Here is a 21686-nt window from a genome sequence, read left to right as displayed (position 1 = left end):
AAGTAAAAAGCCTTCAAACAAGTCTAAATATTGAGACAATCAAGCTGTTCATATTATTGGAACCTTAGACCCCACCCCCTCTCACTTCTACATCACTCTGCCCATGCTTTTCACTTACTGCAGCAACGACATGTCCATCGTCCCCACTCAAACCCCTCTCTGCACCACCAACTTTCACCCGTCCAGTATCCCCTTTGTGACCCTGGGTACCAATTCTCAAGAAAGGCACCAGAAGCAAACCGGGTACAGAAACAGCAGCCGCAAACCAAAACACTGCTGCAAATGGCTCGACAGTATTGTTGCCATAATAACCAGAGGTAGCAGGATTTCTTTGCACAGCGTCAAATATGGCAGTCGCGATACCATATGCGATGGCTGTACACAGACGAGTCAAAGTCTGGAAGAGCGAACCTGCGATAGACTGCTTGTTGGTAGGCATCGAGGAGAGGACGTACATCTACGCGTAATCAGTACGAACAATAAAAAAGGTGGCGGAAGCCGAGTCGGAATGGGCCATTAGACATACATTAGCGACGATGAACTGGAAGTCCACCCCGATCACACACAAACATAGCGCAGGGAAAGAGAAAGCCCAATATGAGTCCCCGTACCTCTGTACAGCAGCCAGAGTAAAGGATATGGTTAGTGCGGCGGCACCGATGCCTACGAGCAGTTTGTTGGAAACTTTGTGTTGGATTAGGGCAGCGACGGCATTAGCGGTGAGGCCTACAACGACCATGGGTAGCATGTGTACGCCGGTCATAAGTGCGTTGTAGTTCAACTCTGTTTGGAAGTAGAGTGCGATCCAGAAGGATAGAACCGGGAACCCAAGAAACCCGCATGAGAGGATTGCGAGGAGCTGATTTAGTATATATGTTAGTAACTTGCCGGGACATGGGAGTCAGGAGAGAAGGACAGTACTTACGAGAGAAAAACCCCTGTCGTACCAGATCTTCATATCGATCATAGCATATGGGTACTTGATCTCCCACACTATGAAAGCCGCAATTAGCATGATGCCTAGAATCAGTAGGACAAGAACATAAGGCGTCTTCCACCCGTTCGGCGCATCGCCTCCCAAACTGGCCAACGTCAGCGAAGTAACTCCTCAACTAGTTCGAAAACATACCTCAAAGCCGCACAAAACATGCCGATCCCAAAGATAGTCAACGCAGTACCCGGCAAATCAAGCTTCTTCAACGTCTCCTTGTCCAGCGTCTGCTTCGGCTGCGTATCCCTTGGTACAGTAAAAGCCGCAACGATACTTGTCACAAAGTATACTATAGCTAACAGGAAGAAACCAGCCCTCCAGCTAAAGACCTGGGTGAATAGTCCAGACAGAATAGTTCCAAACACAAAGCCCATGGGGTTTCCTGCACTAAAACACCCAAATGCTCTGTTCTTCCTCCGACTAGGTCTCTCATAGATGGCGCCAAGCATGCCTTGAGCCGGGGGCACAGAGGAAGCGGAAAAGATACCTAGGACGCCACAAAGTATGTCGAGAGTCATGCCAGACTGTGAGAAGCCGGCGCCGAGGCAGAAGACGGAGAAGAAGAATAGCGAGCCGATGAACATGGACTTGCGACCGAAAAGATCCGCTATGCTGCCGAAGAAGAGGAGGAGAGAACCTGCTGTAAGAGACGTCGCAGCATTCATCCATGTGATTTCCGCGTTCGTCATGCCTAAATCTCGACCTGCGAAGGAACTCATGACGGTGATGGAGCCGGTTAAAAAGCTCGTCATGGCCACAGCCATCGTCACCGAGACGATAAACATGCATTCTTGGAACGTGGATGTGAAGCAGTCTGGTCGCGAGTTGGGATCCTTGTTGCTGATTGGTTGTGAGAGGGTAGTGGCGAGTTCGGCATCTGTATCAGCGTCCATCTTGCTAGCAGATGATGTATGAAAACAAGAACACAAGGCAAACGAAGCGAACAGATGCAGAGATAATCTAAAAACGCTGGGAGCGATGAAGCAAGATCTGATAAGGATCAAAAGAAAGTGTAAACCATGAAATTATTCAGCGCGCGGAATTGCTCCATGGGGCGTTGCATGTTGTCTAGCCGCTATTTAGGCAAGTATGGCTGCGCTATCCCTGGGCTGGACGTGGAAGAACGTTTACGAGCGATTACCGACTCAAAGAACGAACAGGTCAAGGATCACGCTATAGATCCGCGGAGTACACCAACAGTATACTAAGATTAACCAACGAAGACGTGAAGCCTGAAGAATAGCAGAGATGGGTATCGCTGATCAACATGCATTGTCTTACAATTTGATCACCTTCCACTCACCTAAGTGCATGCGCCCTAGTTGGCCTCCCAGTGGGCCCTGCACCTCTCTGCCGTTGGCCCAGAGCTTCTTGCCTGCCCAATGTTCGATGAAGCCATCTGGCCCTGACACTATGATCAATCTAGAGCCTTTCTCCTCCGGTTGCCTTTGTATTCTCTTCTCGATCTCACTCGGGCTTGGGAACGAGTTCTCTTCATCAACATAGTAGTTGACAGTCAAGCCTTTTGTGGCGACTCCGCTCTGCTCCTTGAGCGCATCCAGTTCCTTTACTATGACGCCCTTGGGTGCAGCGGGTGAGTCGTCTGCAAGCGGTGGTTGCGCAACAGGCTCGCCGGAACCGAAGAAGCTCTTCCACCAGCCTACTCTGCCCCGCGCGGACGTTGTGCTTCTATCGTCGCTGATGCCACCTTCGCATTCTTCACGGCGTCTGTTCGCCCATAGTATGTGCATCCGACTTCCAGTCCTTCTTGCCAGCGCCTGCGCAACCTGCATTGCGGGTGCTATGCCAGTTCCGCCTGCCAGAAAGACAACCTCTATGATGTCGCGGGGAAGCTTGAGTTCGGTATTCGGTCCTCGCAATTCGACCGTGGACTGTTCGGGTAGGCGGTGCAGGTAGGTCGAAACCTCGCCGCCCTGTTCCTGCCGTATGAGCAACCTCATGTCTTCCGGCTCGTTCTCGCCATGCTTTTGATCGGGAGGCGTAGGGGGCAGCGGTGTGTATGCACGTGCAATCTGTAATTGTGGTTGCTTAATCTGAACGCTCCAGACGCTTCGCTTCCACACCTCCTTTACGCTCTCTGTGTCCGATACGCCATTGCTGTTGCGCAATGTGAAGATTGCGCTGGTGGAAGAGACGGGTTGCTTGTCTACGAGCGTGTACGGCGTGAAATCATGCGGGTTCAGCGATGCGTCGGATCGGTCTGCGGATCTGGTGAAGCGGTACACGGCGCCCCCAACGGCTGAGGTTCCGAGAACTATCAATGGACCTGCTCGCCGCTTGAGCCAGGACATGGCGTGCGTAGAGCTTGCGCTTCTCTAATGACAATGATGTTCTTGCTTGTTGCAGATGCAAAGATAGCTAGAATTTCGACATGACGACATGGGCCCATGCGCGTTGCCCGCTCTAGTATGCCGAGGTGTGACCATATCCAAACGCCTTATTGCCAGAGGGATACGCTTCACCTGTGTCGTGTTCGAGACATGAATTGAAACTGTTTAAGCTTATACCAAGTTGCATTTCAGTATCAACCTGCAGACACACTTTCAAGAAAATGTACGATGTTGCGAGGGTTCGGCTTCGCAGCTGTGTCGCGTGTCGCATACTAGTGTAACGCGTCTCCGACTTCTGGAATATAAGGCGGGGGGTTTTAAGGAGGTGGCAAGAGTCCGATCTGCCAGGTGAAACAGCATTAGCGAAGGGTTGTCATTCCTTTTTGAGGACATGCACACCTCGAAAGCGTCGAGAAGCTAAGCGGCCGCTTCCGTTGGACCCTGCATTCGGAGCCACTTGAACCTAACCAAGTGGCGTCCTGGCATAAGATCGCTATTTTGCACTGCGTGACACGATCATCTTCATTCATCTCTCACACCGCCCCTCTACCATTTGCCTACTCAGATTTGATCCGGACAGAAGCCCTCTTCCGCGGCTCCGCAACGCGCGCCGGCGAACCGCCGGACTTATCACGGGATAAGATTTCAGCCCTATCGACATTTCCTTAGACTTTTCATCGACCACGATAAAACACCAAACAGTCGCTCAGACGCTGTTTCCAGGCTTCTACAAGGCTGTAAATCGAACTACATTCTGGCATCGCCCAAAAGTGACCAACTGTTCCGGCCTCCGTATAAACAATCGAGCGATGGCGCCCGCAATTCTGACTCAGCGCCCAAGGATACTCTGTCTGGACGCATATGACTCGTTTTCCAACAATATAGTCGCGCTGGTCGAACAGAATGTAGACGCAGAAGTCGTCAAGATCTTTATCGACGACCCTGTTCTCGCAAAACCATCAGCTTCCGGGGACTATTCAGCATTTACCGACTATCTGAAGGGCTTCGATGGCATCATTGCTGGGCCAGGACCTGGTTGGGCTAAATGCGACGAGGATGTTGGTTTGATGAAAGAACTTTGGAGACTGCGAGACGAACAGATTGTCCCTGTGCTTGGCATATGTCTCGGCTTTCAATCGCTTTGCCTTGCATTTGGGGCTGATATCGAAAGACTCAACGAGCCAAAGCATGGTATCATCACGGCTATCCTACACAAGAGCCAATCCATCTTCCGAGGTGTGGAGAGCCTTCTGGCAACCCAGTATCATTCTTTGCAAGTCAAACTCGATCATCCCATCCAAAACAAGCGCGCTGTACGGTATCCTGCACAACTCTGGGAGCCTACGGAAACCTGTCCCCAACTGGAGCCGCTGGCATGGGACTTTGACAGTGATCTTAATGGCGCCGTGCTCATGGGCGTCAAACATATACAGAAGCCATTCTGGGGTGTCCAGTTCCACCCAGAGTCAATCTGCACAAATGACGAGGGCAAGCGCATCATTCGGAATTGGTGGGAAGACGCCCAATCCTGGAACCGGAAACGTATGTTCCGGAACGTTCCCAAGCATGGTTTGATGCCAAACTTGCCATCTTCGCCAATGACTGCTGATGATTTCCGACGAGAGCTGGGCGTTTACGACGCCAGGAAACAGAGCAAGCGTTCTTACACAGACTTCGTCGCAAAACTCGATAGCGACACAATAACGCCATTTGAGCTTGCTTCGCTCATCGCACACGGAGACGGACAGTCATTACCAGACTTGCCACCGAGCACCGTACATTGCGCAACTACTGGAAGCGGAAGACTTACAGTAGCGGACGCTTGTGAGTTGTTCGAATTGACAAGAGGCGAAGCTATAGTGTTGGAGTCAGGGTTACAGTCGAATCTGGTGCCTATGGCTGTGGGGACGGGTCGGTACAGCATCATAGGTGTCGTTATTCCCGAGGAAACTCTACGTCTACATTATTACGCAGGCACCCGAAGGATGGAACTCCGAGACGGCAAAGGTCAGGTACATACCGATTGGACTGTGTCTGACCCATGGCCCTATGTGAGGGAGGTCATGAAGAGCCTTCAGCCTTCAACACCGCCAAAAGGCTCAACATGGGCTCCTTTCTGGGGAGGTCTTATGGGCTATGCGTCTTACGAGGCCGGCTTAGAGACAATCGATGTTCATGGTCACGAAGAAGCTTCGTATCCGGACATTTGCTTCGCTTATATAACGCGAAGTATCGTGTTTGACCATCAGTTCAAGAAGATCTATGTCCAGAGTATCCGCGGACCATTCGACCAAGACTGGGTTATTGACACAACGGAGAGACTGTATGAACACGCAGGTTTCAAGTCGCGTGAAACTACTCCAAACTCTGCAGCAATGAGACAGGCGGACCCTTTTGAGGCTCACGGCACAATGCACCAATACATCGACTCATGTGTTCAGCTCACTGTTGGCGAAACCGAGTACTGCAAGAAGGTCAGTGCTTGCCAGGATGCAATAGCAGACGGTCAGAGTTACGAGTTGTGCCTCACGCATCGCAACGAAATCCGTGCTCGCAAGCCAACAGCCTGCAAAATCTCTCACGCAGAGGACAATGAACACTCCTGGAATCTCTACAAGCGCTTGACCGGCCAAAACCCTGCGCCTTTCAGCGCCTACATGAGGATGCACAACGTACACATACTCTGCTCCTCACCAGAACGATACATAAGCTGGGACCGGTCGCAAACTGCACAGTGTCGACCAATAAAGGGAACAGTTCAAAAGAAACCTGGCGTGACTGCTGAGATGGCCCATGCTATCCTCTCATCCTCAAAGGAACGCGCAGAAAATCTCATGATTGTAGATCTTACTCGCCACCAGCTTCATGGCGTATATGGCTCCGAAAACGTCAGAGTAAGCCAGCTCATGGAAGTTGAAGAATACGAAACGCTCTGGCAACTGGTCTCAGTCGTCGATGCAGTGCCTAGCGGGATCTACAAACCCACCACTCCAGAAGATTGGGAAGATCCTGTAGAATACGCTTCCAAGAAGCCCGCCAAGCAATCCGTTCCTTACCTAGGATTCGATGCGTTCGTCGAAAGTCTGCCCCCAGGTAGCATGACTGGCGCACCCAAGAAGCGGTCTTGCGAGATTCTTCAGGATGTAGAAGACGGCGCAAGACGAGGCATATACTCAGGTGTGCTTGGTTATCTCGACGTCGGAGGCGGCGGTGACTTCAACGTCGTCATACGCACTGCTATCAAGATTGACGACGAACAAAGTGAAGAGAAAGGAGACGTCTGGCGTATCGGCGCTGGAGGAGCAGTCACCAGCCAAAGCACTCCACAAGGCGAATTTGAAGAAATGATTGCTAAATTTGGCAGCACTAAGAGAGCCTTCATGCCTTTGCCGCCACCGAAGCCGAAGACAAAGAACAGAAGGGTCGAAATCATTGAGCCTGATGACCCAGAGTTTGCGGAGCTGCTGGCGAGTATGAGGGGTGGGGAGGAATTGACGCTTGACGATGCGCAGATCATGTTGAGGGCAGTGGAACGCGAGCTAAGGAGAAGAAACGCTGCTGGCGAGAGCGATGATATTACGGAAGTGGAATGATTCATTTGATAGGAGTTTGGAAGGTCGGAGTTGTTGAGCTTAACCTGTGATACCATGCTTTGAGATAGAGATAGACATTTCTGGTTTCAACACCACTAACAACGATTGCTGTACACACGCATTCACTTTGAACCCCTTTTTCTGAGACTACATGATACTGCCAAAGAGCGCATGCCTGCTCAAGATGACAAGTCAACGATAGGCAGGTGCGATGACTAAGCGTGCGATTGGTGGGGAAACGTAGCATCGTCGTGTACCTCTACGTGTAGCAACACGACGCCAATACGCGATTCCTCGAGCATAACCGCGATGGCGACCGACGCGCCAGACCCACGAACCTTCGAGTCATGGGAAGACGCGTTCCAATATCCCATACCCGTAGTCCACAAGCTCGAACAGCAGCTCCGCAACAATGCCGACGAGAATCGGGAGAAGCTGCGGTCCCTCGTTGGGTAGGAGGCACCAGACAAATACGGGAGGAGCACCAAGAGGCTGACGGGAATACAGGGCGAGTTATCGCAGTCTCCTCGACACGGCCGAAACGATCATCGACATGGAAGTGCGCATGGAGCAGGTCGAAAGTAGGCTTTCAAGAGTAGGGCAGAGTTGCAACTCGCGAAGGCTGGACAAGATGACGAACAATGCGGGCAAGATGGATACCCATACACGAAGTCGCGGTCAGTCTACACAAATGCATTGGGAAGAGATTGTGGGTTGACGGGCAATAGATGCGGAGCGCTATACTTTCGCATCCCAGCTCTCAGTCATGCGCAATGCGCCGGTGGTCATGACGCGCCTCATGAAAACAGGAGGATCATATCTGCTCATTGCAAAAGTCCTGGTCATCTCGAGACTACTCCACAAGTCGCTGCTCAGTCAGCCCAGCCACAAGGCGCCCATTGTTGGTCAGCTGTGGGAGAGACTGCTGTCGGTACGGAGAAAGCTTCTTAGAAGGATTGACAAGCGCCTGTCGAGCACACAAGGCGAGACGGCGAGCCTGGTGGAAAGCATGTGTGCGTATGCGCTTGCGACGAGCTCTACGCCGACCGATGTATTACACCACTTTCATAAGATGCGGCTGGAGAAGATGAACAGCGAGCTTAGGGCTGGGGGCGATGAACTTGCGAAGCATGGCATTAGTGCGCTCAAGCTTTGTATACAGACATGTCTCGATACACAAACCATCTTTCCGCGACGCTTAGCAGAAGCTTTGAGCAAGCTGAAGGCGCACCCGCTGATACAAGACCCCGACATTCGCGGTCTATACGAGCTGAATCTGGACGTACACGATCGATGGCTAGGCGATGAGGCTCGGAACTACACGCCATGGCCGCGACACGACGAGCTGCAGCGGCCGGAAGCAGAGCGCATTTTGCACCGCTGGTCCAAGGACGTCATCGCTGCTTTCCTCAAAGGTATACAGAAAGCATTAGAGCAAGAAGAACGGCTCAAAGAGGTTGCGGACTTGAGACAAGAGTTGATTGAGACTTGGATACTGTCTGGTTCGCGAATGGCGGGTGTTAAGTCAGCCAACGTTCTCGATGATTTACGAGACACGATGAATGACAAGTTGGAGACTATAGTGCGATCCCGTACGAATGGGCTACAGGATGTCGTTGCCGAGCTTTCGAATCAGCTGGACGCAGTGTCCTCGTCAGACAAAGCCGTGGCGCTTTCACTCTGGGACACGACCACCAAAGCATCAGATTTGAGCAATGGTGCGCAAATCTTCAAATCTACCATACTCAACACCTATCAAGGGCGTGACGAGTCTGTTACTGGTGTGACGTCCGCTTTTGACAAGTGGATGGAGTCTGTCCTGGAAGTCAAGGGCATTGTCAAGAGCATGAAAGAAGCACGATGGGACGATACCTTCGCAGATGACGTCGACGATGAATCCGACGATGAGCTTGGAGATTCGAAACAAGCGCTACTTAGTGACGACGATCCGAAGTTGCTTGAAGAAGCTACACAGGAAGCTTTGAGCGAAGCTATGCAGAACCTGAGTCAGAGCTTCAACGCTATCGTCAAGAAATCCGATGGCGAACAATCAACCCAAAAGGCGGCATTTATGCTTCGCGTGGTTAGAGAAATCGGCGATCGGATACCACGTTTAAGACTCCAGGATAAGGCAACACCGCTCGCATCGCCGTTCACTTCTGAAAGTCTTCAGCCTCTGCATACTACGCTGGCTTTGTGTGTAACCCAGCCCACTGTAGAGGCTTACAAGGCGTCGCTTTTAGGTTCTCTCAAAGTCAGAACGAACAGCCATATCCTGTGGGAAGGACATCCACCACTACCAAGCCAGCCGTCACCTAGCGCGTTTAGATTTTTGCGCACGCTGAACAAGAATATGGGGGCCCTTGGCAGCGATCTTTGGGCACCTGGTAGTGTTCAGGTATTGAGAAGTGGGGTGGCCGACAAAATAGTCGAAACAGTTCAAGAGCATCTTGACGCCATTGACGTATATGCGAAAGAGCAGAGTTCTCCTGATGAGGATACGAGCGAGGAAAAGAAGGAAGACGAAAATTCTACAACGACAGATGAGACTGAGAAACCGAAACTCACCGTATCAACGTCGAACCACATTGAGGCAAAGGAGCAGAGAGTCAAGCAGCTACTGTTCGATCTTCTGTATATCCAGCGCTTCGTCAGTAACGCGGGCGAGGACGATGACAGGTTCGCATCGCTTGCTAAGAAGACAAACCTAGCGGATCTGGATGAAGCCGCAGTGAACAGGCTGAGGAAGACTGCAGCGGATTATGCGAAGAAGACGTACCTCCTCTTCGCGTTGCTAGCTTAGCACATGTCTAGATGTGATACTGATAACACAGACTTTTACATTCCCTTCTCGTTCGCTCATCGTACCATGATGTAAGAGCGAACAAGTGGCGTTTCCATCAAATCGTCCGCGGAGGCTTGGGATCGTCGGATAGACTTGCAAGGTGAACGAGTTTCAACGGTCGCAAGCTCCAGGTACAACTCCACTTAGTCTAACGCCACAACGGGTACATTGCAACAACGTCGGATGTAGTAGATGATTTCACAGCAAACTCTGCCATGTGTTCAGCAAGTGTTTTGTGCCTATGCTAGTCAAGCTGTATGCCGGAGACTAATGCCGAAAATGTGAACGCCGTATATGATGGATATCTCAAGATGAAATGCTCAAGCCCAGCTCCCCGTCCCTAAAAGCGTCTTCTGTGACGACAAATACACACGCTCCATTTCCAAGTATGACTACGACACATCCATCTTGTCTTCTGTCCTCAGATCCTCGATCTCCTTCCTCAACATCTCAATCTCTTTTTCCTGTGCCTTCATCTTCTCGAGCGCCATTTCAATCAACCTCGCTTTGTTGACCGTCTTCTTCTCTCCCGGCACAGAATCCCCAGGCGGCACACCTTTCCCACTTTTCCCATTACTGGCATCGTCTGCCGAGGTTTTTTCGCTGCCGTCCGCACCATCTTTCCCTCGCATGACAACAAAACACGTAGTGCCACTGCCAAAAGTAACTTCACCATCGAGGAGAAATTCCGCAAGGTCCACCATGGCGTTCTTCATCCTGTCACGGCGCGCTTGTTCTGCAGCGCGGTGGGTGGCGCGCTTCATCATTACGCCTGTGGCCATGGCGGTGCTAAAGTGCAGACCCATCTCTAGGTGTTGGCCAGAAGAGATAAGCTCGTAGTTTGATTTCGAGGCTAGAAGGTCTGCCTGGGGGGTTGTTACACCTCCGGCTCCTGTCATGAGTTAGTGTGCTATCTATGTCCGTTTATTCAAAGCTTCATTAGGACGGATTGGTCACGAGACATGACGACAGAGATGAAAAAGAAGCATACCATTGCTGTCGGCCGGAATGATGCTGCTGCTTCTTCTCGCGATGGCGACCTTGTTTGGTGGCGGTGCTGATGATGCATGTGATATTGAGGAAATCGTACTCGCATTGTCTGTCGCTATTGATGGAGACCTTATCGAAGATACTGTTGGTGATGTGATTGATTGTGTTGCTACTGATGGTGATTTCAAGGGGCGGATAGGATGTATCGGCAACTGTACTGGCTGCTGTTGTGGTTGCATTTGCGGTGGTTGTGTCTGCATCTGTTGTGGGTGTTGCACCTGTTGCTGTTGTTGCTGCTGCTGCTGCTGCTGCTGGGCGCTCTCTCTAACCGGACTATATCTCCTCCTCTTCTTGAACAGCTGTGGCCATGTTCTACTCAGCGGCCCCCGGCCCTCATTCCTGTCGTTATTGGATGGTCCATTGGGCTGTGGATATGGCTGCATCGTTCATCGAACCTCAACACCAGACTCTTTGCGATGTATGTGCTACCCAGTAGTTCTCAAAAGGCAGTCGTAGGAACAGTGATAGTAGCAGCGGTAGTGCACCAGGGTACGTATGCCCAACGCGGGCTGAATATGTCAGACTGGGCTACCACGCACAAGACGCGACAAGAACAACGACCAAGTAGTGAGCACGACGCCAACAAAAACCAGGGCGAAAGTAAGGAACTGACGGGTCCAAGACTCTGGGGACCTTGAGCTTGATTAGCTGAGTTGCGCACGCGCAGCCGTGTCGCAGGCGGATAGAGAGCTTGTGCGTAAGCCGTCGAGTTCGGCCTCATCCATGGGTCGAGAGCAGCAGTCGCAGGAAGGCGTAGTAGACGCGCGATCTGGAACAGATTCCGCTCATGCTTGCACGGCGCCGTTAAAAGCAAATGGCGTCCGCAGCGCGAGTGATTGTGAGCGAAGCTTTTGCTTGGCGCAACCCAGAGACGTGGTGTTGTTGCTGACTTGGAGGTGCGTGAAGGCGTAGTCGAGCCAACCAAACCTCGCCCCGTGAGCACATGGGCTTGGCGTGTTGACGCATGCTGGTGCGCCCCTGTCTCAAACCTGGAGCGCCGAGTGCTTAGTTGCCACTCTTACTGCTCAAGAGGGTTATCAAGTGACATGCCTTCTATGGCAGGCTCGAGCTTCCGCTGCGGAAGCTACTCCATAGTGCCGCGACGGAGCATCGTGGAGGTCACCTTCTACATCCGGAGTCGTCCATGAAACAGCCGCCATCTTACATATGAAGCCGGGGGATCAATGAGGGCTGAAGAGGAAGACACGTGTCGGAGGTTCACCATGGCAAATGCTGTCTCGGCTTTTGCCGGCCTCCGATGCACTCGTTTACCGACAGATCATGATGATCGAGGTTGTGCGGCGAAGTAACCTTAATTCTTATCAGTCCAGGACGCTACCCCGCGGGGAGATGCTAATCTTATCTGATTGGACATCAAGGTACCTGCCTGTGTGAATATCGGTATCAACTTTTCGCATCATGGAATGCGGTTGAATGGACGTTTCGTTCTCGTGTATAGAAAGTTACATTTGCTAGAAAGTGCATCTACATCATCGCAACTTAGCGCTACTCTGCGCTGTTCGCTCTACTGACCATCTCGTGGCTTTCATAGCTTTGTTTGCCTTTGGCATGAACTCCAGGCACATACTCCAAATCCTCATCCTCTAGATCAGTGTCCAAGTCTTCCTCGTTCAGCATTTCTGGGTTGAGTGAAAAGGCGCCCTTTGGGACAAATGTGCTTGTCATGACCAGTACGCAGATTATGGTAAACTGTACGGCGCCTACATTCAGTATAGCCCCGTGAATCTGGTCATTGTGGCGATCCGAAACGCGGTCGATGTATGTACCGAGGGAAACGGAAGCGATTGCGTAAGTGACAATGTATGTGCTATATAGGAACGCCATGACGGCTCCGAGTGCGGATACGTTTTGTGTCTTCGATTCGATGCGTGCTAGCGATGCCTGGATGTATGCGGCCAGCGATACGTCTCCGGCAGCCCACCCAAAACTGATGGGGAGGAATGTGGCTGCTACGATCCAAGCTTGGGCGACATCGTCCTTTGGGGGGTTCCAGTACGGCAGGTACCAAACTATCAGCAAAGCCAGTGCGTCTAGCCGCAGCCATGGTATCGGAGTGTGTACCAAGTTGGTGAACATGAACACGAACAAGGCTCCCAGAAGTTCGCCAAAGTTTGAACCTCCCACTATAATCTGTGACCAGGCCGAGTTGCCAAAGTAGCGTCGTGCTACTGCAGGGGCGATCGCGTTCTCGAGATATCGGTGCGCGTAGAGTGCAACGGCATATCCAGGCAACAGCCAGATAAACTTGCGATGTGTGAAGATGATCTTAGCACCAGTTCCGATCGACTCGAAGAAAAGGTAGAAGCCGTTTATCACGGCTTTGACGTAAGCGGGTTGGCTCTCTGAGGTCGAAGATGTATTCTCCTTCGGCATGCTAGCTTCTTGGATGAAGTACCAGAGTATCGATGCGGCGGCGAAGAAGATGGGAGTGATGATGAAGCTGAAGTTGTTGCCGAAGCGAGGAATGAGCGCAAGTGCTGTGCAGAATGCACCAGCAGTACCGCTAATCTCGTAGAAGATGTGGACGAGAGAGTCCATTCGTCGGAGCTTCTGAATGTGGCCGCCAACTAAATCTCGAGGAATAACTCGTCGGATCAATTCAACCATGCCATAAACTATACCGCAGACGCAATCTGGTGACTGTCAGCAACCTTGGAAGCACATATAAAGCACTGCTTGTCTAGATGCCCTCTTGGGCAACAGGCTCAGACGGCAGACAGCAAGGAGGGAAGAACCTGAAAATAAGATCCTTAGGTAAACTGAAAGCACAGACTTACAGATAGGTATCATGGCGTCCGTGTTGTAGTCACCGTAGTAACTAAAGTCATCCTCCGGCCATCCGCGCGGCGCGAATTTGCCGCCAGTTGCAGCATCCAGGATCAGTAGAAGACTGCTCATGAGGGCGAATATCAGCATCGCGCAAGCCAGAACGTTCTTGGTTGGATATCTTTTGATAAGTGGCGCGATTAGAATTGAACCGACACACTGAAAGGCCTGATTAAGTCCCGTCAACACACCGACACGCTGGAATGTGATGGAAGTATGCGTCCTCTCGCCAAGATCATCGTATCGATTGGTCGCGAGCGCAATAACAGATCCGTTGAAAGCCTCGAGTCCGAACTTGTACATCATTATGCCAGCGATGTACATGGCGATGTTCCTGCGCTCGACAGGCGTGTAGATGTTCCATGTTTCCCGAATGACAGCAATAGGCCGGACCATGGTGACAGTCGGAGTACGTAAGGTGCAGTGGTGGTGCTACGGGGAGCAACAACTAGCCCGCAAATGCGGAGAGACCTGGTTTATACGTCCACGATACCGGAACAGTGGTGTTGAAGAATGGACCAATTGAGGGTGAAGGCTATCGCATGCGGTACGCTACCGCTTCCCGTGGAGGTTCAGAGTATGCGACGCCCACATCTGTGACGAGGAGGCATTCCAAAAGCCTTGTCGTTCGCGTTAATTGAAAAGACGGCGTGCGACGTCTGAGAGCCAAGTTGCACGGCATGACCCCAGTCGTGGTGAGGGCTTGGCGTCTCCGTCAAAAACTGGCCATTCAGGTGGCCCACGTGGGCTAATACCTGGACCGCCCGGGGTAAGCATCTAAGCCGATAAGAAATGCCAACCTGACCAGTGCGTTGCAGATGGCAAAGCCCCTCACTCAGCTGTAGTAACTGGCGATATGCATGCATTGTATGAGATGTCGGTATACCATCATAAAGCGAGCGAGGTATGATGAAGACGAAACCATAATGAGGCACCTTGCGCATGGTGCATCACGCTTTCTTTCTCTTGACGGTCCGCCAGGTACCGGCAACTGCATCGAAGTGGAGATCTGTAGCCCGCCATTGCAGAACTAGCTCTTAGGCCGCTCATCATCCTGGGTGCGCATCAGTGGAGTGAGATGGTCACGAAGATAGTCAAGTCAAGTCAGTTGGCATGGTGTAAAGGGTTCCTGCATTAGAACCAAAAGTCAGGAGGCTCGTTTAAAGAATGGTCTGTCCAAGTCAGTCTAGGGACAGACTAAGCGCTAGAAGACAAAGCTGACCTGCCTGTGCCTGAAGCTCCCGCATCAGTGATGGGCACTTTTTGTCTTTGGTACTCGAGCCTTGTCGTAGATACGCAAAAGACGAGTGTATGAGTGTTGGCCGCTACGGGCATCATCTTACGTTTCTAGAGGCGACGCACAGTGGCAGTTGTGGGTATCAGATTGTTCATCACACCAGATAGCCAACCCGCAGGACCTCAGTCGGAGTCGCCCTCGTCGTAGCGCCTAGCTTCCTTGGCTTTGGCAGTCCTCTCCTCGTCTTCGGCCTCCCTCTTGGCTAGACTATCGCGCATCCTCTCCTCTTGCTTCCTCCAGTGACTTCCTTCTTCATAGTCTGCACTAATGCCCAGTGCCTTCCGCAGCCTCTCGCTCTCCTCCGCTTTCGCTTTGGCAAGGTCGTGAACTTGGTGCGACTTCAAGCGCCTCGCGTTTGGACCAAGATCTTTGCCGTCTTTGCGCTCTTGATCTAGCTTGCGACGCAAGCCTTCACACTGGTCATCAATTTCGTCTTCGTCAACGCCCTCATCTTCAAGCTTGTCGCGCAGCTCAAGGACCTTGACTTCGATGTCGCGCTTTGCTTCGTGTTCGAGGATCTCGGCGTCTGGTTGTCGGGGGCGGTGTTTGGCTGATTCCCAGTCCTTGGGGTACGGCTGAACTTTGTCGCGTTGTCGAAGGAGGGATCGGTTCTTCTGGACGTAACCCGAGGTACCGCTACCCCTAGGTGTAGTGAGACCTACGTTGTCGGCCATGATGTGTGGTGAGTAGAGGGTGAAGGTGAGTGTTGGGTTGGGGCGAGTGTGGCTGGCGCGAGAGTGATGATGGATCAGGGCTGGTTTGCGGAGAGTTCGGAGGTGAGGTCCAAGCGCAACCATGGAATCGCTTGCCCCACCAAAACTTTCCCTTGGTACTGCGAAGACTCACCCAGAGATGGAGTCATTATTTCTGGATATATATCCTCGGGGCGCATTTCTTCTTTTCTCCTCACACAAGTCCCAACCACCATGAGCACACAAGACACGACAAGCGACGACACCACCTCTGCACCAGTAGAGGTGGGGTATCGAGAGCTGCCCTTCCCACCAGTCACTAAGGAGCACATCTTGAACTGCTCCTACCACAAATGGCATCCGAAGTTGGTATCCCCCTCTCAAGAATTTGCACGTTTCTGACATCAACAGATACCGTGCCATAACACCAAAAGCGCGTTTGATTCCTCTCCCGTCTGCCTTCCTCGACTACCTTCGCTCAGACGGCATCATCCTACCCCCCGAGGAGACCGACGATCCTTCATGGTCGGACAACGACAGCGGCATCTTCTCAGGCGCTGACAACAACGATGCTGATGAAGACGAGAGTCCAGACCCAAGCGCGCACTGGCGCGATACACACGAGGCCATCGAGCGTACTATTGAGGAGCTGGGCGGCAAAGTTGCGCCGAAGTTGAACTGGAGTGCGCCCAAAGATGCGACCTGGATAGCCGCAACAAACAGCATGGAATGCCGTACACCGAACGATATCTATCTACTGCTGAAGAGCAGCGACTTCGTCACCCACGATTTGGCGCACGCCTTTGACGACACAGCCGACCAGTCTACAACCCCAGACCCAGAGATTCCTTACCACCTCGTCTTAAGGAAGTGGATCACACTAAACCCCAGTGTCGAGTTTCGATGTTTTGTGCGGAACCGACGGCTGATTGCCCTTTGCCAGCGGGATCTGAACCACTTTGACTTCTTGTTCAACATGCAGGACAAGCTACGCGATACCATTCAAGACTTTTTCGATGCGAAACTGCGAGACACCTTCCCCGACCCTAACTTCACCTTTGACGTTTACGTGCCGCCACCGCACGACAAGGTCTGGGTGGTCGACTTCAACCCGTGGGCTGTGCGGACTGACCCTCTCATCTTCTCGTGGATGGAACTCCTTACTATGGAGGTACCTGATGCACCTGCGTTCGAAGAGACGACTGTGCGTCTGAAGATAGCCCAACCAGGAGATAAGAGCGAGCCGATCAAAGCAGATGATAACAACGTAGATGAAGACGAAGATACCGATGATGATGATGACGACATTGAGGAAATATGGCAGCCAGAGTTCCGGCTCATAAGGAAAGACGATCCGGAGGCTTACGGCTTCTCGACTCCACAGTACAGTGCGCACAAGCTCCCCAAGGACGTCGTGGATGCAAGTAGTGGCGGAGAGGGTCAACTGCGAGAGTTTGCGATGCAGTGGGAACAAGCGCAGAAGTTGGCTGAGCAACAAAGAGCCGAGGACAGTGAGGACGATTGACCTAAAGGGACTACCGTAGCGTAATCGAAGAGTCATAACTGCATACATCTTGGCGTAAACAAACAGCCGTTTGCAAAAACGTGATTGGGCATTCGTGACATATGGCCCTGAGCAGTGGCCAGCCTCGTCGCGTGAGGCTCTCGGCCCGCCACCGTGACTCGCTCATGCAGGGCATCTGTGTGTTTCACCGCTCTACACCCCACATCCATGATTCGTCCATATCCCATCTTCGATCTTTCTCACCCAACCTTACAGCAACACGTAGCTCGAAGTATTTTGTTTATGCTCTTGGTATGCTTCTGATGCAATAAATTCTGCTGAAAGACTATACTTTTGAACAACATTGAAGATCGCAAATTTCCTACAACCACAACATGAGTGTTTCAGACAGCAGTTATAGCGGTTTCTTATCGTTACCTACCGAGATACGATGCCAGATCTACGAGTACCTCCTCACCGAAGAACACGCGATCACAGTCAGTGCTGGTTACACTACGTGCTTTGGCAATAGAATCCAGGATCGCGCACGCAAAATCGAAATCCCCGGTCTACCACTCGATCTCGCGCCGCTGGCACGACGCTATTACGATCCGTCTCTCCTCTCGGTCGCGAAACCACCAACGATTCCTGTTGACAATGGGCATATGGAAGATATTGAGGGCGAGAGACTGGGGTTCTTCGCTCCGGTGGCGCTGTTGTTGACTTCTCGATTGATCAATGACGAATTGACCGATTGCACGCGAAGACGAAGCCATATCGCGCAGGCGCGTTCTACAGTTGATGCCGATGGTGTGGTACAAGACGACGGAGAAAATCAAGAAGGACTATCACTCTACGTGTCTTATCCATACGGTGTCTTGGTGTTGAAGAACCAGTACCCATACCTCTTGAAACAAGCGCGAAGAGTCTACATCTCTGGTTATTACACCCCTCGCCCGGAAAACGGGCTTGATCCTCGAGATCCAGACATGAGCGATGATGAACGCTTGACACCTTCTAGTAGTTTCGCCGTATCATCCTTCAACGCCCCAGCGTCAGGACCATCCACAAGCTTCACCCGGTCTGCTAGTAACCCTTCGACACGATCAGCTCGCCACGGCGTCTCAATCAATCCCACACGTCCGCGCCTCCGCCTTGACCCTCCACTCGCCCGCGAATCCCGACACGCAAATAACGTGCCTCGGATATTCCCGTCCTTCTCCGCGTCCACGTCGAACGAAGCTCTCGCGGCCCTCGCCCACCTCATCGCCACACTCTTCCCCAAACATACGACGCCCCTTGCAAAACTCACAACACACATTCTGTTTCCCGGGGAAAACTCCTACGGCTCCGTCTGGGGTGATGACAACAGCCCTGTCTCGCACATCCTACGCAGTATACGCGGCGGCAAGATTGCTATGAAGGTCATGCGGGGCAGTTTGGGGACAGGACTCAAGTTGACGGCTAGGCCAAAGCCCGAGACCAGAATTGTGAGCACGAGTTGGGTGAATTGGAAGAAGGGCGATATTGCTGGGAGAGGCGGAGCGATGAACATGAGGAGGGCAGGTGGTAGGCTGAGTGTAAGTGATTTGGATGCGTTCCTGATGGGCGAGGAGGAGTCGTAGGGTCATAGTTTGGTTGAGACTGAAAGGGAAGGGAAGATTCTGCTGGGCTGACACGGTTACTGCATGCTGTGTCCAGATGTGCTGGCCATTGCTTCTACGATTCTATGTACAGTATATTACGCTCAAATTTGCATGTTCGTCCAATCGAGCGCTTCGCCAGACTATGTAGATAGTCTGTTGGGACTTGGCGTGCTTCATCATTTCTGGGAACATTTCTTCTGCCCTCTCGTGGCTACAAACAACTTTTCCGATTGTTGGCTCTTCAGCAGTGTATAGTTCATTGAAGTTGTCCCTGAAATTCTCTACTTTACATGTAACAGTAGAGCGATATCTCAGTCAGTACTCGGAGGGGCTTCAACAACGGGAGAACGTGCCGTTTGTGCGTCGCCAGCTGAGGTACCTGCTGTGGTTTCTAAGGCGAGACAGGCGTGTTCGTCGAGGTGCTGTGTTTACAGTGAAAATAAGCCCGGTTATCTCGATTATAGTGACGAGATGAGTTGATATGGATTCGCAGGAAGAAGGTCTTGGTTGACGCCCCAAATAGCCGTTCAACTACCAGCTAATCCACCGGACAGATCCCGGAATACCGATGGCAAGGTCTCGCGCATCCGAAAACTCGACTTTGACAGTACGATCACTATCTTCCGGATGAGTTAGGTAGAATGCAATGATGCGTAGATGCTCCGGCACTTCTAGATCTTGATTCAGGTCGTGCTCCGGTAAACCTAGCTCTGATCGCGTTCGTTCTTGCTCTAGCCGCAAAGCCTCTTCTGCGATTTGGCCTGCAAGCATACCATCCCAAAAACCCTCTCTTCTTGGATGGCTTAGCATGAGCCGTACAGCACGTTTCCGCAACACCTGACAAGACGAAGGTGCGCGGACTGCTATGAGCCAGAGCGCAGACGTTGGTCCCACTGGGGCCTGGAATATCGGTGTTAGAGCACCTGATAGTGGCAAAAGCTTGGCAGCGAGTTCGAAGATGCGTACAAACTGTGCGGCGACATCGAACGGCTGTTTAAACGGCCCATGAGCTTGCTTAAAGTTACCCAAACAGGGAAATTTGACTACCAGGTCAGACCTAGGATCACGCAAGAGGTACTCCATCTGAGCCTGCGTGAGCTCCAGAGCGGTGAGAGGTTGGAGAAATTCGTCGCCGAAAGCAGGGGTTTGTTTCCAGAGATGTTCCATGACGGCTGCGCCTCGATGGAAACGCATGATGAGTTCGGTCTGTTCGTTATATGCTTCGTCGACTTCATCCTCTGGGCGCAGCTTAGTCCTCTGGTTAAATGCATGGATGCTGTTCATCAAGCTCTGCGTGTGTCCTAGCATCGCATGAAGTGTAGACATGTTCAAAGTATGAGTTGGTGACGCGCTCAGGGTTTTTGTCTTGGGCTTTGCGACCCATGTGCGCGAAAGGTGCGTGGGCATTATCGCCCTGATTTGCGTGTCGAATCCCACAAAGATAGTGCGCAAGGACTCCAGTTCTATCGGGTGACCAAATTTCTCGTTTTCCTCTTCATCTGCCTCGTTCAACATCCGTATGCCACTACGTACGTGCTCAATTGCGTCTCTTTGGTAGCCTTGGAGGCAGCACATGCTAGTGAACAGGATAGCACACGTCATAAGGGTGACCTTGTCCGTTCGAGCTACCTTCTCGCTCGATTTCTGTTTTCTCAACAGATCCTGGATCGCTTGATTTGATTGCCGCAGAGCAAATTGCAAGTACCTGTCCAGCATGGCAGATTCCTTGAGGTGCGAGTCGCTACCTTCGGAGAAGCGTCGATACATGGCACCCAGAGCAATGATGCAGTGCTGAATTGCAGGTTCATGGTGAGCGGCCTGAAGCAATTCTCGCTGCCAAAAAGGCGAGTCAAGAAATCCGCGCAGGTTCGAGACAGCGTAGGAGGTGAAGAACTCGAAGCTCTCCCGTTCCTCTTTGCTGTTAAGCCGCATGGCTGGCGCAATGAATACTGGCGATCCAGCTCGTGTAAGGCTCCAGCTTGACCCAGAGTGAGGCGAGCCTCGTGATGAGTCCGGTGGAGAGGGTGTTGATGATTGCGCAGGCCTGAAATTTGGGTCGTAGCCATCGCACGTACGGCCTGTTGAAGTGCATCGCCTGCAGTGCGGCTTCTCCTCATCACACTTGACTTTGCGTATTCTGTACAGATCAGCAAACGGCCATCGAATATGCAGCATTACAAAAGGAACAAATGATATCGCTCCACGTGCAGAGTTCGATGACACCTACTGGTGGCACCATTCATACTTCCATGATAAGTTGTCGCGTCGATGGTCAACTTTCGATCTGGTCGTTGCGGGATCTTGGGCTGGACAACCGCGAGAAACGGACCCAACTCCTGATGTAGAGCCAGTCGTACCGTGTTTATGAGAACTTGCGCGCCCATTGACGCAATCACTTACTTGCACGTCTTGCAACCTGAGCGGGCTTTAGGTTTCCAAGCCCTTTGGCGTGGTTTACCGGACACGGTTGCCGCAGTAGTCATAGCGATTGGGGCAAGTGCGATCTGACCAATGAAAGAAGACCCAACGAAGCCGAGTGTACGAGCGAGCAAGTAGCAAGTGTCGGGTCGAAGGATTTTACGATCGCGCAAATGATATCGATGGTTTACAAGCTGTTTTTGAGGCTGCATGAAATTATGCAGCATTGCGGCGCGGTCGTCTAAATGGTTAGGCCACAGTGACATTGGCTGCGGGCCTTAAGCCAACGGCTATTATTATCGAACATAGCCAATCAGCATACAGTCCGACAAGGGTTATGATCCTTCAGGGCGTAACAGGACGAGAAAAGTCGACGGAAAAGCATCCATCTGGACGTTAGTGAACCGTTATTATTAGATCGAAACGTTGTCTACAGTGATCGATGTGGGATT

The 21686-nt window shown here is 51.9% G+C and overlaps 9 protein-coding genes across 9 annotated transcripts; 4 read left to right on the top strand and 5 right to left on the bottom strand.

Moving 5' to 3' along the window:
- Positions 1-64: 64 nt before the first annotated feature.
- Positions 65-3303, bottom strand: J4E82_000057 (uncharacterized protein; the record flags this gene model as incomplete). Its single annotated transcript, XM_051726381.1, has 5 exons — positions 65-457; positions 527-859; positions 926-1082; positions 1130-1868; positions 2295-3303. 5 exons carry the CDS (start codon positions 3301-3303, stop codon positions 65-67), a joined length of 2631 nt encoding a protein of 876 aa, XP_051593563.1.
- An 848-nt stretch (positions 3304-4151) lies between these two features.
- On the top strand, positions 4152-6935 carry J4E82_000056 (uncharacterized protein; the record flags this gene model as incomplete). Its single annotated transcript, XM_051726380.1, has 1 exon — positions 4152-6935. The coding sequence occupies one exon, from the start codon at positions 4152-4154 to the stop codon at positions 6933-6935; it is 2784 nt and encodes a 927-aa protein (XP_051593562.1).
- A 309-nt stretch (positions 6936-7244) lies between these two features.
- Positions 7245-9738, top strand: J4E82_000055 (uncharacterized protein; the record flags this gene model as incomplete). Its single annotated transcript, XM_051726379.1, has 3 exons — positions 7245-7387; positions 7443-7612; positions 7664-9738. 3 exons carry the CDS (start codon positions 7245-7247, stop codon positions 9736-9738), a joined length of 2388 nt encoding a protein of 795 aa, XP_051593561.1.
- A 434-nt stretch (positions 9739-10172) lies between these two features.
- Positions 10173-11213, bottom strand: J4E82_000054 (uncharacterized protein; the record flags this gene model as incomplete). The annotated part of the gene is made up of 2 exons (XM_051726378.1): positions 10173-10646; positions 11049-11213. The coding sequence occupies 2 exons, from the start codon at positions 11211-11213 to the stop codon at positions 10173-10175; spliced, it is 639 nt and encodes a 212-aa protein (XP_051593560.1).
- Positions 11214-12336: 1123 nt separating this feature from the next.
- J4E82_000053 (uncharacterized protein) lies at positions 12337-14073 on the bottom strand (the record flags this gene model as incomplete). The annotated part of the gene is made up of 2 exons (XM_051726377.1): positions 12337-13466; positions 13629-14073. 2 exons carry the CDS (start codon positions 14071-14073, stop codon positions 12337-12339), a joined length of 1575 nt encoding a protein of 524 aa, XP_051593559.1.
- A 1023-nt stretch (positions 14074-15096) lies between these two features.
- On the bottom strand, positions 15097-15648 carry CWC21 (RNA-splicing factor; the record flags this gene model as incomplete). Its single annotated transcript, XM_051726376.1, has 1 exon — positions 15097-15648. One exon carries the CDS (start codon positions 15646-15648, stop codon positions 15097-15099), a length of 552 nt encoding a protein of 183 aa, XP_051593558.1.
- Positions 15649-15900: 252 nt separating this feature from the next.
- On the top strand, positions 15901-17191 carry J4E82_000051 (uncharacterized protein; the record flags this gene model as incomplete). Its single annotated transcript, XM_051726375.1, has 2 exons — positions 15901-16031; positions 16078-17191. 2 exons carry the CDS (start codon positions 15901-15903, stop codon positions 17189-17191), a joined length of 1245 nt encoding a protein of 414 aa, XP_051593557.1.
- Positions 17192-17565: 374 nt separating this feature from the next.
- Positions 17566-18795, top strand: J4E82_000050 (uncharacterized protein; the record flags this gene model as incomplete). Its single annotated transcript, XM_051726374.1, has 1 exon — positions 17566-18795. The coding sequence occupies one exon, from the start codon at positions 17566-17568 to the stop codon at positions 18793-18795; it is 1230 nt and encodes a 409-aa protein (XP_051593556.1).
- Positions 18796-19347: 552 nt separating this feature from the next.
- J4E82_000049 (uncharacterized protein) lies at positions 19348-21299 on the bottom strand (the record flags this gene model as incomplete). Its single annotated transcript, XM_051726373.1, has 2 exons — positions 19348-20953; positions 21217-21299. The coding sequence occupies 2 exons, from the start codon at positions 21297-21299 to the stop codon at positions 19348-19350; spliced, it is 1689 nt and encodes a 562-aa protein (XP_051593555.1).
- Positions 21300-21686: the final 387 nt, after the last annotated feature.

This window comes from Alternaria postmessia, assembly GCF_024291825.1.
Source record: "Alternaria postmessia strain BMP 2775 chromosome Unknown scaffold_1, whole genome shotgun sequence".
Taxonomy (NCBI): Eukaryota; Fungi; Ascomycota; class Dothideomycetes; order Pleosporales; family Pleosporaceae; genus Alternaria; species Alternaria postmessia.
This window is presented reverse-complemented; position numbering and strand designations above follow the sequence as displayed.